Source organism: Takifugu rubripes, chromosome 19 (assembly GCF_901000725.2).
Source record: "Takifugu rubripes chromosome 19, fTakRub1.2, whole genome shotgun sequence".
NCBI lineage: Eukaryota > Metazoa > Chordata > Actinopteri > Tetraodontiformes > Tetraodontidae > Takifugu > Takifugu rubripes.
Window position 1 is genome coordinate 10,223,365 of NC_042303.1, and position 17,805 is coordinate 10,241,169.

The 17,805-nt window shown below is 43.8% G+C and overlaps 4 protein-coding genes across 7 annotated transcripts; 1 reads left to right on the forward strand and 3 right to left on the reverse strand.

The window, feature by feature from the left end:
* Window positions 1-619: 619 nt before the first annotated feature.
* On the reverse strand, window positions 620-4,368 carry zmynd10 (zinc finger, MYND-type containing 10). 3 transcript variants are annotated; one of them, XM_029826724.1, is made up of 13 exons: window positions 4,223-4,368; window positions 3,310-3,420; window positions 3,126-3,234; window positions 2,939-3,055; window positions 2,812-2,865; window positions 2,592-2,744; window positions 2,405-2,493; window positions 2,174-2,268; window positions 1,921-2,093; window positions 1,532-1,657; window positions 1,332-1,453; window positions 1,127-1,252; window positions 620-1,046 (listed from the first exon to the last, which is right to left on the reverse strand). In XM_029826724.1, exons 2-13 carry the CDS (start codon window positions 3,396-3,398, stop codon window positions 932-934), a joined length of 1,368 nt encoding a protein of 455 aa, XP_029682584.1. In that variant the 5' UTR covers window positions 3,399-3,420; window positions 4,223-4,368; the 3' UTR covers window positions 620-931. The 3 variants fall into 3 exon arrangements, with proteins under 3 accessions (XP_029682584.1, XP_029682583.1, XP_011612307.2); XM_029826723.1 differs by lacking the exon at window positions 4,223-4,368 and adding an exon at window positions 3,707-3,827; XM_011614005.2 differs by lacking the exon at window positions 4,223-4,368 and adding an exon at window positions 3,687-3,705.
* A 423-nt stretch (window positions 4,369-4,791) lies between these two features.
* Window positions 4,792-8,202, reverse strand: nprl2 (NPR2 like, GATOR1 complex subunit). The gene is made up of 11 exons (XM_003973332.3): window positions 7,779-8,202; window positions 7,482-7,573; window positions 7,233-7,401; window positions 7,027-7,135; window positions 6,688-6,824; window positions 6,511-6,608; window positions 6,335-6,371; window positions 5,784-5,877; window positions 5,584-5,701; window positions 5,360-5,502; window positions 4,792-5,216 (listed from the first exon to the last, which is right to left on the reverse strand). The coding sequence occupies exons 1-11, from the start codon at window positions 7,857-7,859 to the stop codon at window positions 5,149-5,151; spliced, it is 1,146 nt and encodes a 381-aa protein (XP_003973381.2). The 5' UTR covers window positions 7,860-8,202; the 3' UTR covers window positions 4,792-5,148.
* Window positions 8,203-8,458: 256 nt separating this feature from the next.
* hemk1 (HemK methyltransferase family member 1) lies at window positions 8,459-12,920 on the forward strand. The gene is made up of 11 exons (XM_011613971.2): window positions 8,459-8,676; window positions 8,873-9,046; window positions 9,132-9,223; window positions 9,307-9,400; window positions 9,469-9,600; window positions 10,750-10,814; window positions 10,907-10,956; window positions 11,036-11,141; window positions 11,820-11,915; window positions 12,144-12,254; window positions 12,465-12,920. The coding sequence occupies exons 1-11, from the start codon at window positions 8,629-8,631 to the stop codon at window positions 12,556-12,558; spliced, it is 1,062 nt and encodes a 353-aa protein (XP_011612273.2). The 5' UTR covers window positions 8,459-8,628; the 3' UTR covers window positions 12,559-12,920.
* Window positions 12,921-13,064: 144 nt separating this feature from the next.
* Window positions 13,065-15,520, reverse strand: cisha (cytokine inducible SH2-containing protein a). Of its 2 annotated transcripts, XM_011613920.2 has the most exons (4): window positions 15,192-15,520; window positions 14,809-15,031; window positions 14,101-14,261; window positions 13,065-13,949 (listed from the first exon to the last, which is right to left on the reverse strand). In XM_011613920.2, exons 2-4 carry the CDS (start codon window positions 14,826-14,828, stop codon window positions 13,453-13,455), a joined length of 678 nt encoding a protein of 225 aa, XP_011612222.1. In that variant the 5' UTR covers window positions 14,829-15,031; window positions 15,192-15,520; the 3' UTR covers window positions 13,065-13,452.
* Between the last annotated feature and the right edge of the window lie 2,285 nt (window positions 15,521-17,805).

A 17,805-nucleotide genomic window follows, 5' to 3' on the forward strand; every position in this document is an offset into this window, starting at 1 on the left:
TTCAGAACAGCTGAGTGGGCGTGCGGAGCCCCCCCCATCACACCAGAGGGTTGTCGAAAACACTTGGAAAACATGAAATCACATCGGGGATTTCATAAGTTTATAAACGCATACAGTACAATTTTACGATTGCATATCAAGTCAGAGATTTATTTATTTAAAAAAAAAATGTAAAAAAAAAATAAAAAATGTGTGTGTAGTAAATACAAAATGCCGTGATTAAATTTCATTGCCGTAAACTGCATTTCTAAAAAAAATAGATGTATGATATAAATAAGATAATTTGTTAAAAGTCTCCTGTTAGCATCGTTGAGTAATGACGGGGGAAAATCCGACACGATAGTTGGCACTTGAAAGCACCACGTCTGCAAGCAGAAGTTGCTCAATGTTCGAGTAATTTATAGACGTATATATAGTTTAAAAAACAATGTGCACATTTTCACTTTTCCGATAGAAACAGTCGGAGTGGAAGACTACCGGAAGTTCTTCCCATATAAGTAGAATTGGATTTTTTTTTCATCAGCTCAGCCAGCTGGAAGCAGTAAAATGTCTTCACATTGTAATACTTAAGGAAAGGAAATTAGTTTTTAACACCAGACAGAAGAACAAGCCTTGGGACTGGAAGCAAAGCAATTCATTTTTATTTCTTTTATTTCCTCCTACAACAAAGAACAGCTCAACCCAGATTTCACAGCTCCAGCATCTGAATAAACTTATTTACATCGTAAACACACTAACCACCTACACTGCAGCTTCCAATGGAATAACTCTCCCTACTCCAGCAGGCATCAGAACAATCACTTTAGTTAAACAATTCCACAACACCTGAACGTTGTTTGAAGGCTTAGAAGAGTGGCAGCAGAGCGCCAGCTTAGCTGGGTGTGATCACTCATAGAGGAGAAAAGGCAGGAAGGCCTGGAGTTGGTGAGCTTCACTGTTCTTCCCCTCTGCACTCGATGCGCAGGCCTTTCTTGATCTTCTCTGAGGCTTCAACCAGCAGCTGACAGGTTTTCTTGTGCTTGGGCCAGTGCTTCACCTGACACTCTCTGAAAAAAGCAAACAAACCGGCATTTACAGCCTCTGTCGGCCGATCAGATGTAATCTGCCCTCTCCTGTGGCGTCCTACCTGTGGCAGTACCACTCCCCCTGACACCGAGAGCATCGCTTAGAAGCCGTGTTGCCACAGAAGCCACATTTGGGCTTTTCAGGCAGCAAACTCTCCATCACGTCCAGGTTGTAAGTCTGGGCCAGACTGGTGAGGAAAAAATGGACAGAAAACTAAATTATTGTAACTTTTAAACCTGTGTTAGTGAAGTGGTGCAAAAACCTACCTAAGGGCTTGAATCTTCAGGTCATTTTCAGACAGGTTAAAGGTCTCTTTGGCTTGATACTTGGCTATTCCCTTCCATTTCTCAGAGTTCTGCTGCATAATGTGGTTCCGGATTTCTGGGAGCTGCACAAGAATCCGAGGTGAACATAAGGGGGGGGGGGCCCTTCAGTGTACTTAGAGGTGTGCTGGGTGAGCGTGTACCTGCTCTAAAGTGAGCCCTGTTTTGGGGGGGGCTGGGTCTGTGAGGGCAAGATGAGCCAGGAAATGCTGCAGATCCAGGAGGATGGGCAGCTGATCGATCAGTACCTCCGTCAGGAACCCCCGGAGCTGGAGCAGAGAGGGACAGTGGCATCAGAACGCTCTCCTGTGAGGGGAAAGCAGCGTGGCAGAGGATGCAACAGGCTCTCTGCTTTTATAATTAATGCAACAGGAAAGGGATGACAAAAGTATAATAGGAGGAAGCATCATAGGAAAAACAACCCTTGGAAATGGAGTCTGTGTCGTTAGCAATTAAAGGACACACGCTTCCTTCCGTTTACACATGTACAGAGGAGGAGGGAACTGTTAGTGGTGCACAGATCCAACAGCACCTTCAGAAGTTGACTCTTGTTGAAACTATTGTAGTTGTATTTCCTCTGGCAGTCTCCCTTCAGCAGCAAGTTGTACAGGCAGAGCCACACCTGGCCATCCAGTTTTGACATCTTCAAATGGTCCTCAGCGGGAATCGTCTGCCATTTGCCGTTTATGTACTTCTCCAGCTCATCTACAGGGGGAGCCAGACAGAGGGGAGATCCATAAGGGATCGCTTATGATAAATGTAGCTGGAGAAAGGACAGGACAGACCTTCTCTATAACGCGTCCAAGGGCAACAGTCGATAAGCTGAACCAGTACACAGGGCATGTTGTGCGTGCACAGCAGGCGGTTGATCACACTGATGCTGAAAGGACAGAAAGCAAAACCAGTCAATTAAGAGAAAGTGGGTTTAGAACTTTCATCCACTGGGGGTCCGTACGCTCCAAATGATGAGGTGCCACATTAATCTACTGCCCCCTCCATTAGCGCCGGAGCCCTACCTCTCAACGTGATCTGTGATGTAGCGCAGCACCGACAGAGCCTTCAGAGAGATTTCAAACTCCAGCTCAGCGTTCTGCATCTTCAACTCCTTCGCCAGGCCAAGAACAGTGTAAGTGAACGAATGAAACAGTCTGCAGAAGTCTGCACAATGACAGCAGGCCAGATCTGAAGACGATGGCACTTTACCTCCATGGAGGACTCTGTGGCCTTTATGTTCGGGCTGCTTTGGTCACGGTGCGTCGCTCCCTCCCTGGTGGCTTTGCTGGCCAGCAGGGTGAGTTTGCGGTGGCAGTAATCCACCAGGTCAACAACACAACCGTCAGCTGCCTCACAACAATCCTACACAGCACGCAAACATCATCCACCTAAAGATCCAGTGATGCTACTTAAAGACTTCAGTTCTTACCTTGTGAAACATGATTGTTTCCAGGAGGTTTATGACCGTGGCTTCGTGGTGGATCTAAGAGACATAGTAAATGGATTAAAGATACGCTGTGCACAAGTCATTGTTGTGCATCTCAATCTACACGCACCACCATGTAGAGAGGAAACGTGTTCTTGGGCTTAAAGTCCCTCAGTCGACACAAAATGGGAAACACGTGTTGCTTCCACACTTCAATGATGATCATTTCATGGACCAGAACAGGGATCTGAAGAGGGAAGGAGATAACTTGATTTACTGCACCTTTGTTTGATGATAGGACTTGTTGGAACGCTCACCTTTCCATAGGATGCGAGCATATCTTTGACAAACTCATCGTGTGCGGCTGAAGCATTCAATATGGCCTGCATATTGAGTTTCTCAATGTATTCATGCTGCCTGAACCACCTGTGAAAGACACAAATACACCTTATTGAAAGGTTTATTCCAGTATTTGGTAGCTAATTTGCTGGTTCATTTTACCGTTGAGAGCCCAATTCTTTAAGTGAAATAGCTTCCAGACTTTGAATAAATCCTTCTGCTTCAACAAGCGAAATAACTGAAGTGTCCATGTTGGTACTGCAAAATAATAAGCTGCCAAAAAATGATGTTAATATCATTTAATTCGCTGAGTTCGCATATAAAAAAGTACAATAAGAGCGAATTAGTTTAAATGTAGTTTATAAACTGCAAATAATAGAGGATTCCTGAACATCAACTAACACAAAACCTATGAAAACGGGTAAATGATCACTATTTAACGTTGTCAAAGCTAATCTGAGCGATATTTGACCGCGGTTACGCAGCTAATTAATGTATATTTATAATTGTCCAATAATCGGTAGATAATTTAAAGGTACCCAAGCTGCTGTCTTCTTACCTTCATAACTGTCTAAAGGCCGATTTTATCTCCTGTTTACAGTGGGCTTTCGCTGTTGCCATGGCAACTCCTCAATAAGGAAAGACGCTATTGGCTGTCCCAGAAGCCTCTGAATGACGTCAGCGTCCAACATGCATTGTATATTTGAGCTTTACGGTAAAAATGAGCAAAAAACACTTAAAGATATTTTGAACTGCAAAAGGGATTTTTTGTTGATTCTGGGATTATTTTTTTAATTGGCTTAAAATAGGGTAATTTGCTAACTTAAACGCTTTATAGCTACATAACTAAATGTTATACTCTTTGGTCAAATGTTGGAATATTAATTCAATTAAAAAGATTGCTATGCGGGGAGGATTCTGATTTATCTGGGCTTGAGACAGTAAAAATGACCCAAAAGAGATATATTTATGACACTTTTAGTGGTGTGTTCAAGCCCAATACGGAACGAGTGTGTGGTTTCAGACACAAGTGCAGCAGATGCACATATCATGTCTTTACTGGTCAATATCTTACCTTGAGGTATTTGTGTCCGTATAGTTGCTGACTGGTTGAAATAATTGCTTCCAGGATTATAAAAGGCAGTTGTAAAACAATGTAACAATTGCAATGCTCCTTTGCAAAGCTCCTTTACTTCTTTGATGTTATTTTTCTCGTGATAAGCCTGTGCAGGTGCTCTCCTATGGGCCAGAAACACGCGGATGAGAAATTTGTCTGTGCCTGGGAGAAGCGCCGAAAGTTTTGATGGTATAATAAACAGTCAGGATACACAGGATAACTAACTGTGCGCCTCTGCACTAGTTCTTATCTAATTCGTTTTTATTGGTTATTTTCATACCTCCCCTCCACAAACAATTGCTGTGATGGCTTTCAGTTTCCAAAACAGAAGACAAACTTACCAGATTCGTCTCTTTTGGTAAACAAGAGGATTTGTCAACGCGAGTGCTTTCGCTTCCTGCGTTGTCATGGTTACTAACATGCCACATAACAAGCTGTACCACCTGGCAGCCACTAGAGGACAGTGCATCACCATATAAATAGGTCGATTTTGTCAAGGGAACGATATAGTGTACGCTCACAAGATGAATAATTAACTTTCTTCTATAGTTTATTCGATCATTAAATAATGGAACAAATAATATTTACATTTAAAATAGGATTTCTTTTATATGCGAAGACAAATTAAAAACGCTTTAAGGTTACTGTCGCAACATGAGTATTAATTTTTCAGCAGTTTGAGACCTTTAATTCTCACTGTTATTTATCATGATCATTAACAACACTGTTGACTGCTCCTTTTATCACGTATAGATACTTTTCCCATGGCCAAAAAAGGCACATTTCAAATTTAATAAAGGCTAAATTCCTCTGACAAAACTTAAAAAAATACTCGATCTTTTCACTGAGGTCTTTGTTGAGGGTACTATTCCACTGACGTCACATCACTTCCAGCACACCACGATGTTTGGATCATTCTCCAAACGTTCATCAAGCTCCTTGTAACTGATACCTGGAAGGATATATCATTGTTATTGGCCTTTAAGCTTATTGGAACATGTATCACTTTGACATCATACACAACAGGTTGTCTAAATATGCAATATTTGCCTGTCAAATACAGGAGTTGAACTCCATGAGTACAAATAAACCTGCCTGTTTTACAGCAGATCTCATCATAACTATGACAACCGGTGTAGAATCGAGGAGGCCTGCTCTTCTCATCACGGATCACCTTCACCGGATACTTCTGCAGCCGTCGGATCAGCTTCTTTATCAGCCCAAACTGGATCAGCTTCCTAGAAGGAAACAACATATATTATAAGGACTTTGACCTTCAGGGGAAAAAAAGTGTTCTTCTGGAGTTGATAAAGACTCACCTCTCGTCGACCCTTTGGAGCTGCTGCGAATAGCGGGAACAAAGGTCTCTGACGGTGGTTCCGGGGCTCAGACCACAGTACAGCTGGAAGACGTCCCTCAGGCTGGCACGTTTCTGACCTGACAGACAACAAATCAATACCACTGAATTCAAATTCATGAATAAGTCCCTGCTGTGAAGCCAGAATCAGTTTCTTCTTACCCTGCTTTGTAACATAGCTGAGACACTCGTCCTGCAGGGACTTGTCATCTATCAGGCTCTGGACTTTGGGAGTGGTGCAGTAGACATTAGAATACTGAAAAAAGACAAAACAAGGCAAAAAAAGCAACAAAATGGGAAAACATCAGTCTAAAGAGATGAAATGTGCAGTCATGCACATATAACAGAATAACCACAGGCTATATTCTGGTTAGGAACATAGACAGCAGCGGTCTGATTGAGGGCATGTTGGTGGGCACTGACAGTGCTCTGCCTCTTCCCCCAGATCAGATAATACTGCTTCTGCTTCTGGACCCACGGCCCTCTATGGCCCTGTCCTGCTCTCATGTTACAGCTCCTGTCCTGGCGTCCGCCTAAACCTTCTGGTGTAGAGACGTGTTGTACTGGTTGATGATTTGCCTGTGCAGCCTAAAGCTCATAGTAGTGACAAGGGTGTGCACAGAACACAAAACTAGAGAGGAGACATATCAGGCATGATGGGAGGTTTTGCACAGGCAGAAAAAAAAATGTTTATAATGAACACATGTTCAAACCTGAAAAATGGACACCAAGGTAACAATCCCATAGTACCTGGAAAGCATTAAGAGAGCATGTTGAACACCACTGACAAACAGGATAACGTTGACATGGATCAATCTGTGATCCCAAATGTCACCTCACATTATTAGTCGTGGATTATGAACCTGGCGTCGACTGATAAGGTACTCACAGGAGATTCTGCACAGCGATCCGAACTAGAGTCAGTTCCACGTCCGCTTCAGCGGCGATTTTCTGGATGTGCCTGAATCCATCAATGTAGGACAGAATCTGCAGCGAGCAGCAAACGTCACTGCGACTGATAACAGACAAAAAACTCTCTCACAACTACCGTACAAAAAACACTGACCTGCTGTGTGGTCAGATCCCACTGAGATTTGACAAAATGCTTTTTACACTGGATGAAAACTGGAACGTCATATTCCTGCACGATGAGAGGCTCGTCGCGTAGCGGGATCAGCTTCAAGTGGATGGTGTTAGATTCATCTAAAACAGACAGATACCAGAGAAAAAGCCCATATTTAATTCTAATATGTAACCAATTGAATAGTCTTGTGTTTACTATAGGAGTCACAGGAGTAGAATGACGATATCAGTCACTTTAGCAGGAAATAGACCACTAGAAGTCAATAAATGGCTACATGACCAGGCCACTGCCATTTGGTGTAGGATAGAATTGTTACAGTACCAATTGGTAAGGTGCAGGCTCCCTTGGCGTTAAGTTCTTCCAACAAGGTTGACATGATGGGTAAGAGATTCTGCTTGCCCTCCTCATTTGAGATAAATCCACTCTCGAGCTGCAAAACAACATGACAGAACACAATAAGGACACACACATCGTCAGGAAGCTACCGCAAAATGCATCATAAATGTAAAAAATGCATCATTCCCAACCTCCAGAGTCGTGAGGTACCCAGAAAGTTTCTTGACAATGGGCTCCAGGGCACACGTATTGGACTGTGCATCACAAACCAGGCCAAGGTTAAAGAGGAGGGCGTTTCTGCTGTACTTTTTATGCTCGATGCAAACGGGACAACCGATTAACTTCTTTCCCATAGCAGTGCTAAAACATTAAAAATATGGACATAAGCAGAGATCACAATGAAAAATAACTCATTAAGAAAGACGTGATTGATTACATACACTGTTATTAATTTATTCTGTAACTCTGGTTTTGTGATGATGTAAACCTGAACTGTATCGAAGAGCTCCCGGGATATATATTCTTCTGGAACCTGCAAGGACAGCACACATATGATTCTTTATTCATATGCAACATTTAGTTGCTAATTTGCGTGTAAGCCATTTAATCTCATATGTGACCTAATGTAAGACAAAGTGTTTAATCCCGATGTATATACTCATACCATATGGGTTTTCAGTACTGTTTAAACAAGAAAAGTTTGATTTAATGTTTAACTGTGTAACATTTTCACTTGCCTGATACGTGATCTTTGGACCAAGGGTGGGATGAAACTCGCTAAAAAATATGCACTCTATTCGACTGGTCATTCCCATCATAGATCTATGTTTGAACCCGATTCTGTCCCCAGAAAGAAGAATATTTGCTGTCTTAGATGACAGCGCCTTGTCGCTGCCTGTCTCAGTGGTTGTTTAGCTATCAAAGCTAACCGCTAGCTTCCCAGCGTTAACGTCTAACAAGTGGTAACCCGTCAGAATATTTTGACTGCTTCACCATGCAACAACGTCCAATATAATGTATCTTTAGTTCGCATGGAAATAGTGTCAATCTAATGACAAACTAGCCTGCAAATCTACAAAAGTCGACGCGCTCATGCACGGCAGATAGAAAAATAATGATGACTTCATGAACTGCTCGTCACTTCGAGGAGAACGTCGGAAGTATACCGGTACTCAAAGTCAAATGTCAGCCGTTTGGATTTGTCATCTGTGACACATTTGAATATATTAGGTGTCCTTGATGCTTCTATTGATAGCTTTTTCAAAAGTTCATTCGAGTTTGCTTCAATACAACCTCTGTGCAATCATGTGTATGTCAAATCCTTTCGACTGCTATTGAATGCAACACAGCATCGATAGTTTCAGTACTGCGTTGTCTGCGCCGCAGCCTTCTGGCGTAATTGTCATGCGCCATGTGGGAACAGCCTCATGTCCGGCTACAGAACAGACCGTCCAATGTTTACTTTCACGAATGGAAGTCATGCAATGACACAAAGTGAAATCACGTTTCATTGCGTAATGCCATAAAGCTTCTTACATTTAACATGTACGTTTCCTATTAGCTGATGCAAACATTTGTTTAAAAGTCATGTGGAGAAAGTGTCTCAACCCACGCAGCAGATGGGTTCACCCCAAGGTAAATAATGTGCTTTGTTGAAGAATTTGTCCGTCGAATTAATTGTTAACCACTTTGAGCAGAATGGACCAAAGCGTAGCTGTAAGCTGCAATGATGTGCAATGATCGACACATCTGAGTTAATAATAAATAACCAAACTTTGAGTTCTAGTGAATACTTTGCGGGTCGGATCTAATATCGGATCAAATGTTTTAGGGGCTTTGGACCACCTTTTCAGTGCACAGATGCAGCATACCTCCCTTACCTGCAGGCAGGATCACGACACTTGAAGCTCTTGACATATGGAAGAGGCACTTCATTGTCAAAGGGGTATCCGAGCCTGAACATTCCAGCAGTTACATCATTGCTCATGTGCTTGGAGCTAAGACTGTGAGTTGAACAGATCTCATTCAACATTGTCCTGGTGTTGTAGTAAAATCTACCTTTTCTGTCGCATTATTACGCGTTTCCACAGATTGAAAGTGTCGAACACGATAAGTTATCGCAGCTTCTGGGACAGGATAAGACGGGGCAGATATGGCAGCTCTGCACCAAACGTCTGTCGAGGTATCAAGTTTTGTAGCACCACCTTCACATGCGTGTTTCCAGGTATGTTTTTTGACCGCTCCATGCTTCTTTGATTGGTCTAGAATGCCCGTGCAGTATGTGATAGAAGAGTGGGAGTTCAGAGATCTGACGCTGAAGATGAGGCCTCCAGTCTTCATACCAAGACCTGAAACTGAGGTTCTCTGCACGGGACACATCGAAATCCCAGTGATTAACTGTAATCTAACAGTTTTCAATGGGTTCAGGAACTGGTGGAACTGGTGCTGAGTGATTTGAAGACTGGGACTGAGGTGGGTGCAGACACCCAGCAGACTTGCTTGGAAGTGGGATGTGGCTCAGGAGCCGTTAGTCTCAGTCTGCTCAAGGGTCTGCCTCAGGTGAGAAATGTATATGTGGCATTTGTGGCCCTGGTTCTGCTGTACGTGTGGAGATTCATGATCTGAATTTTTTCAGAATTTGTTGTCACAGTTCCCCGCGCCACAGAAGCTGTCTGGGCAGACGGACCTCAAATACGCTGTAGTGCGCTTTCGTATGGCTCCATTCTCCCTTGTAGTGTAAGAGGACAGCCCAAACAGCTAAAATTTGGGGGGTTTCCATGAAATTGTTGCGTAATTGGAGTCTAAATCCAGTTTGATTCAAACACACACACATATCTGTAAACACAAGATTCTCATTGATGGCCATCTTTGTCATCTTGTCATATCTTTCGCAGGCATAAAACACAAAGCAAACAGATTTTTACGCTGTTTTAATCAGGCTTTGCTAAAGTTCCTCCCCGCTGCTGTCTTTCAGTTCAGACTCAATAGGGCCAAAACAGCTGCTCATGAATGTGCGTCTCGCTGAGTCTGCTGATCTCAATTAACATCGGTCCTGTCGAGCCGCTGCAGCTCCGTGCGTCCGTGTTGTTTGTCCTGACGGTTGAACCATTCTTCTTAGTTTAGCCGTCAGCCAAAACAGCCACGTGCGTTCAGGGTCCTAAAAGTTGGCAGGAGGTCCGAGATCTGTGTAAACAACCATGAGTGATCCTGTGAGTAAACAGTTTTGATGTCAGACTTTTGAATTTTCAGCTCAAGGAATGTGTTCCTAGACACTCCAGTAAGGTCTCCAGGCATAAATGATATGGAAACAGCCTCAGAATCTACAGAAACTCCTGATCAAGCATGAACAACTGCTTGTAATTCTCTGGTCAAAATAAGCTGCAAAGAGTGGTGGGAATGTGTGACCTTTGACCCCAGCAGTGCTGAATCTGCTGTCTGACAGGGAGGCGGAGCATGAAGCTACGGCGCCGTTTTACTATCAGGTTAACCGGTACTTTCAGGAAATGAATGGATCAGGAGAGTTATGAGCTCACTTAGCAACAGGTCCTGCTGAAGCCCTGCAGCACTGTGCTAAAGAACCAAGTCTGCATGAAAACCGCTCCGATTCTGTCAGAAGCCGGTGCATCATGTGTATCACAGAGGATTATTGCTATTCTGTGTTTAACCCAGCAGGTGTTTGATGTTTGCTGTGCTTATTTCCCTCAATAGCTGCAGGTGTTCGCAGTGGACCAGAGTCAGGATGCAGTGGATTTAACCGCAGAGAACGCTGTGAGGTAAAGGCAACAGTTCAAACTGTTTCCTAACTTTATCGTTGCATTAATGGAATTCTGTGTGATGTTGAGTGGGTTTGTTCTTTTCTCCACAGGTTGGGATTACAGGACAGATTACAGGTTCATCAGTTAGATGTGATGACAGGCAAGTGAAGTGAATGTACTGTTTAAGTCTTTAAATAGCTCGTATAACGTAGAATATAAACAGCGTTTTGTGTTTTCAGCCAGAGAAACCCTGTACAGCCTCTGTAGCCCCGTCACAGCTTTAGTTAGTAACCCTCCATATTTGTTCTCTGAAGACATGAAATCTTTGGAACCTGAGATTTCCAGGTGAATTTTAAGATTTCCTCCATTTATGTTGTTTATATTACATTTTTATACACAGTCTAAATATAACGAAGAAAGGCATAAAGCGCTATAATTCACTTAAATGTTGTAACTTCTCACTTATCATGATGTTGAATTTATTGCATTTAGGCAGAGACTGAAAATCTGAGGCTGGCTGATTGCTGCCATGCTAAGCTAAACATGTGAGATAAATGACAAATGATCAAACTGGTTATGGTAATATATTATGTTTGATGCAAATGTGGAAAAGAAACAGTAGCTTTGGCTCCAGCTGTGAGATAAATAATTACCTTATAGCTAACTAGCAGCTAGCTAGTTTTATTTTTATTTGCTACATGGATCTATGTTGTTATAATTTATACATTTCTAAGGTATTAAGACTTTTACTGGGCAAAAAGTAGCTAACAATTCATATTCTTAAGTTTTGATTAAATGAATCAGTGGTATGTACATTTTAAATAAAAAATAATTTTAGAGCTTTCAAAAAAATAATCTAACAAAAATAATGACCAAAATAAGTAAATGTGACACTTTAACAAAACAAGTAATATATATATATATATATATATATATATATGTGTGTGTGTGTGTGTGTGTGTGTGTGTGTGTGTGTGTGTGTGTTTTTTTTGTTTTTTTTTAATCATAAATGTTTCTCTACAGGTTTGAAGACCTCATGGCTTTAGATGGAGGTGAAGATGGTCTAAACATTATCAAAAACATTTTGAGTCTGGCTCCACAGATCTTGTCAAATCAGGGGTAATGAACCTGGCTGCTTTTCAGAACAACACACACACATCCACAAACATCCCAACACCACCTTGGTTTAATTGCTCAGGGAACAGTATGTTCCTAAAAACATTGGTATCGTGTTGCCACTTTTTACAAGCTAAGGTTTTTTTGTTTGTTAATTCACATCCAGACACACGCCCTCGCCAGAGCCTCTGATGATCTTATCCCATAATTCACTTTGTCTTCTTCCTATAGTCGAGTTTACTTGGAGGTGGAGCCCCGACACCCAGCGATGATCCAACACTGGGTGGAGGCGAACGAGGACGAGCTGCGTTACGTGGAGACCCGACATGACATCACAGGCAGGTTGGTATTTTTAGCCCAAATAAATAAAGGTTTGGATTTTTTTTCCATCCTTTAATCACGTTTTGTTTAATGTTAAAAGTTGTCATGTGAGAGCTCAGGACTTTCCCTTTACGCTCAGATTCAATGAAATAGGCGATCTCCAGGCATTCCTGATTTGTCGCAGCAAATTTGTCACGTTCAGTCCATCACACAGCTCCGTTTATCTCTCAGGCCTCGATACTGCATCCTTCAAAAGGAGAAGTCAAACAAGGACCTCCAGCCCAATATGGATCGAGGAGCCCAGATCCTATTACACGGGCTTTAGCTCAGGTTGCTCCCCCCCCATACACACACGCACACACAAACACACTCGACACCAACTGCACTTGCAAAGATTTGACCCGACACCACGAAGAAAACAGACCAGCGGCCGTCCTGGAAGCGTCTGCAATTTCAAGCGCCGGGAGCCTTGGCGATCCCGTCCTGCACCTCAGTCAAAGGTGGCACCAGAGGGTTCACAGCTGAGGAGAATTATCTGAGCTTTTCTTAGAACCCTCCCTCTCAGAAGCTCTTCCTCCTCCCAGGAAGCACTCAGCAGTTCTGTGAATCGGCCGATGAGCGGTCCTCCCCTCCGCTCAGATGCAGGCTGTACACACTGTTGTAAAAACATACACGCCGTTTTCTTTTTTTAACCTTATAAAATGGGCACTTCTCGCCTGTTCTGAAGGTGACAGAATGTCCTAACCGGTGTCACGTAAGCACCCAGCGTGTGGTTTGGAATAATCTTTTCTCTCTCACTCGGCGAGAAAGGACATAACGGAAAAAACGAGCTGGACTCTGCATCTTTAATAGAAAATGTACACATGTAAAGCATAGAAAAACAGTCTTGCTGAGAAAAATCAAAGGTCAAAGGTCGTTCAGTCTGCAGGAACAGTATGTACCCCCAGGAACGAGGAAGGATAACCGGACAAGGTTGACTACCACGTCTGTTATGAATCGTGGGCCGGGCCACAGTCCTGCAGGCGGCTCGTAAGCCTGGGCTCCTTCAAATATTCCACGAACAATAAAGTCTGAAACCAGGCACCAGCAGGTGAAGCATCTGCAGCCCCCCGTAGTTTTCCACCACTGGCCTTCATCTGCTGGGGCGGCACTGCGATGGTTCACTGGTACGGAGGATCCGCTTCAAGTCGATTTCAGGATTCAGCCGGACCCCCTCCCCTCATACTTTGAAGGGGTAGTCCTGGACGTACCGCAGCAGAGGCTTTGGGAGTGGTAGCTGCTCGGGGCAGTCAGAGTGTCTGTTGATGACGAGCCGTGTGAGGTGCTGCAGGGAGGGGAGGCTGTGGGGCTTGTAGACGGCACGCTTCAGCTTCAACACCACAGACGTGCTCTGAATGGGCTCCGCACAGGATTTGGAAGGGCCCTCCTTCTCCAGCCCCCCCCCGTCCGCTTTGTTTTTTGGTCCCATGTAGTACTGCACCAGGCTCGGCACGTTGGGGAAGGACGAGAGGTTGGGCCGGGCCGGGGAGCTGGAGTCCAGGAGAAACTGGGCGCTGCTGTACTGGATGCGTATGCTGGTGGGCCCGCGGGCGGTCCTGACTGACAGCGTCAGCATGTAGAGCGGGTGGCTGCTGTCACGTACCAAAAACGCCCCTTCGGAAGCCTCTTGCAGCGCAGCGTGGGCCTGAGCTGCTGTTATGGCCCCCCAGTACCATCCTGCGCAGACACAATTCTGTGAGTGGACTCAGTTCACGTGGATTTCACCAGAACCGTGACACCGATTTGGAATTTAAACACACACTGTGCTATAAACCCAGGCAGTTAGTGGCTCCCAGAGTTTATCGCCTCTGGTGCTTTCACGCCATACCTGAATTTTCCAAGTAGCAGAAGTTGCTGGCGATCGCCCGCAGGTCCTTGGTGGGATCCCACAGCGGATGGGTGCTCTGAAGGCAAGGAGTGGGGGTTCCAGTTCCTGCCCGCATGCCCCGCGGGGCTTCAGGGGCCGGAGCGGCGGGCAGTGCTCTCGGACTGGCAGAAAAGGAAAAATCGGATTTTATTTATTGATTAAAAGAATCTTTCGTGTTAAGGCCCCTGCTTTTTTCTGTTCTCTCATCAACTGTTGGTATCTCGTGTTTGTTTTCATGGCAGTTTGAACTGGAACACATTTGATTTATTAAGGGGGGGAAATTTCACAAATGACCGCTTTTACGTAAGACATTTTTGATGCCTCTTCATTTTTTCCCCTCGCAGATGTTCAAAATATGCAGTTACAGGTCCCATATAAATTCCACAATAAGATTTAAATTACATTTCAGTGATCCGTATGTAAAAATATGAAGAGAAAGGTCAGAAAAGCAGAAAATCAGTAAACTCAGAAGCCACACACACACACACACACAGAAAATCTTGACATTCACGGACACAAAGGCTTTTGACAAAGACACGACAGAAAAGGGGGAAATTCCCAATGTGCCTTGATTAAGACTGCATTGTGTCTTTTTTTTATTCTATTTTTTTTAAAAAAAGGGCTTTTGTGAACAGATTAGTGTGTGAATAGAAACAAAAGTCAACTCACCCTGGGACACAAAGAATCATGCTATTTTTCAATCTCCTTGGCTAAAAATCCGTCACTTGTTTCTTCCTCAGATTCAAAGAAAAATGACCTTTAAAAAAAAAGAAAGCGTCCTGTAGGCAACCATGGACGGTACCGTCGGTCGGGGGGGGGACCAGTCACTCTTGGCGTGTCCGGGACCTCCGCGTCCCCGTAAAGGGCGCTCGGCCTGCAGCTTCCGCGATCACTTGATGAAAACAAACACACACAAAAATGTTTTAAAACCCGTCGAAATGCGTCCAATCTGCGGCGGAAACGTCGTGGCGGCCGGTTGGAGTGTGTTGTCGCTGAACTGAGAGGCGAACGTGTGAAGGACAGCCTGTAAAGCCTCGGCTTTTAAAATTTACCGTTTCCTAGAAGTCTATTCTGAGAACTGCTCACAGCTCCACCGGCTCTGACGTCACGCGCCAACGCTCGCGCGCCGCGCCGCTCCGCTTCGCGTCGGCTGGCTCGCGACCAGCGGACCCGGGGCTCCTCTGGCTCTCGGTGGCTTTTCTTGAGCGGCTTTTTCTCGGTATGACCGCCGGGCCGCCCCGTCCTGACACCGCGGGTCGGCCTCAGCCGGCGGCTTGTACATTAGCTGAACCCGGCATCCCAGGAATCGCGCGGCTGCTTCGCTCCATCCGCTTTCCAGGAATAATTGCGGGGTTGGCTCCGCCCCCCCGGGCGGCACTGACACGCTCCTCATTCTGGGAATTCGCCGCCTCAACATTAAAGATAATGGGAATGCACACAGACCGTTTCCTGTAATATAGATTCCCTCGATCCCAGTGGAAAAAAACAGCGGGGTGTTTTCTCGGAGGTTTGTCACGCTAGTTCCGCTCGCCTTTTTAGATAATTCCGCCAACCAAATGAAACTACCCCACTTTTGCTTAAATCGATTCCACACCAGGAGCGGGCTCGGTGTGTTTGTTTGCCCGACGCCGAGTTTACTGGCGCTGGAGCAGCTGTAGTTGGTTCGCTCCGGGATTTGAATTTAAACCTGTAACAATGGAAATGCGGCCTATTCCTATTAATCGACTCTATGGTGAGAAATGTTCCGTGGCTTAAGAATTTGAGGAATCGGACAACAGGAGTTGGGGTAAACGGGCTATTAACAGTATTTTGTATCTGTGTTTTTCTTTCCATCGAGCTGCCTGTAACAGCTTTGAACTGCGTTTTCGAATGGAATTGAGGATAATGGTTCCATATTTTTAATGTTGGTGTAATGTGTTATTTTTGCAGTTATTATCTAGACGTCCTTTTTTTTTATTACATCAAAGTTACTGTGAAGCGATTATGGAAAGTTCTGCTTTGTTGCGACCACAGTAGGGTCAGAGAACTACTGCTTTCCACCACTAGAGGCTGCCAAATCCCACATCCTAAACTGTCCTAAATAATAATAATATTATTCAGCTCATCTTATAGGAATATAATTCTCTTCTCAAGAACAGATGGCTTCAGGTAGACTGAGGAAAAAGTTAAATTTTTTACATCGACAAAACAGTACAAATGTGTTCAGTTTATAAAAGCAGAAAAAATTCATTAATCCAAGTAAAAATATTATAAGCATGACAATACAAAATTACAGTGTGTAAAAACTGTATACTCGAAATGAATAAAAAGTTGTTGAATTTATTCTTTCATTCTCTTTAAAACCTCACACTAATTGAAGATGTCCTAACCATTGAATTTGTGCTCGTATCATCTCACACGCAGTAACTGTTATTGACGTCAGAATCTTTACACAGCAGATATTCATATAATATCTCTCCACAAATGCTGAACAACAGCCTCACAAACTGCAGAATGCGTGCACACGAACCTCGCACACTTCCTTTCTTGTAAGTGTGCGAGGTTTGTGTGCATCACATTCCAGATGTTTTATTCAGTTTTTCTAGGAAATGCTGGTTTCCACATCTGTGCGCTCTCCAGCCCTGTTACCTTATATGGCTATAATCAAGGCCACTCTTGATGATGAGGGTAGTGTTGGATAATGCTGCTTTTGACATTATTACCAAGACAAAATTAGCTCACAAAGCTTTTGTTTGAGTCATCTCTCTCACTAGCTCTCTCGCTCTTTCTCTTGCTAACACGCACAAACCACATGAATTAAAAGCAACATAAAATATGCACTTAAAGCATGATGTAGGCTAATTATAGCCAAATCCCGCTGAGCCTGCTGATCCAAATTGGTCACACCAGTCCTGAAATTAGCCCATTTTTCCCAGAAGTGTTGTGAACACTGAGGTTATCTAACCCTGCTGGGAGTACATGAACAAATGGTTTTTGTCAGAGACCAGTACTGCGGTTTTAAGTGGTAAATCATTTCATTTATTTACTTATGGTGAAAGAAAACATGTTATATTCAATAAGCAACTTTGTCCAAAAGGTTGTCCTCCACATTTCATTTGCGTTTGAAGGTGAAAAATAAAATATGATTTTAAAAGGTTTTGTAAAATTCTGCTGCGACTTGATGGGAATTCTAAAATAGTGCAAAGTTGCTGCAAGGAAACCAGGTTAAATAGCTATTTATCAAATTAAATAAGCAAATCGGAGCAAAATGTGACGTCTTTACTACAACTGACTCACTTAATTCCACAGTTGCACCCGTAGGTTGGTCTCAGTCAACTGAAACACAATCTGTATTATATTATGAATTTATTGTGATCAGTTAATGTACGTACGTTGAATATTCAAAGCGTTGTGACTGGAAATGCTCGCAGAGCTGTGCTGTTCTCTGTTAAGCATCACAATAGTTCCTCTGTGGACCGAAACCTTATGGTGATGGACGGGTTTCAGTTTGTCCCGATGAGCCTAATGTCTGGGACAGGTTGACCCTGGAACAGCCTACAATGACAAATTGGTTCCTGGTGAAGCGTCAGACCAAATGCAGCCCCAGACCCAAATGCAGATGTTGAAAAGCGAGGATCAACGCACTGCCCAGAGGGTTACTGGAGTCCTGCCCTGCTGCCACACTTC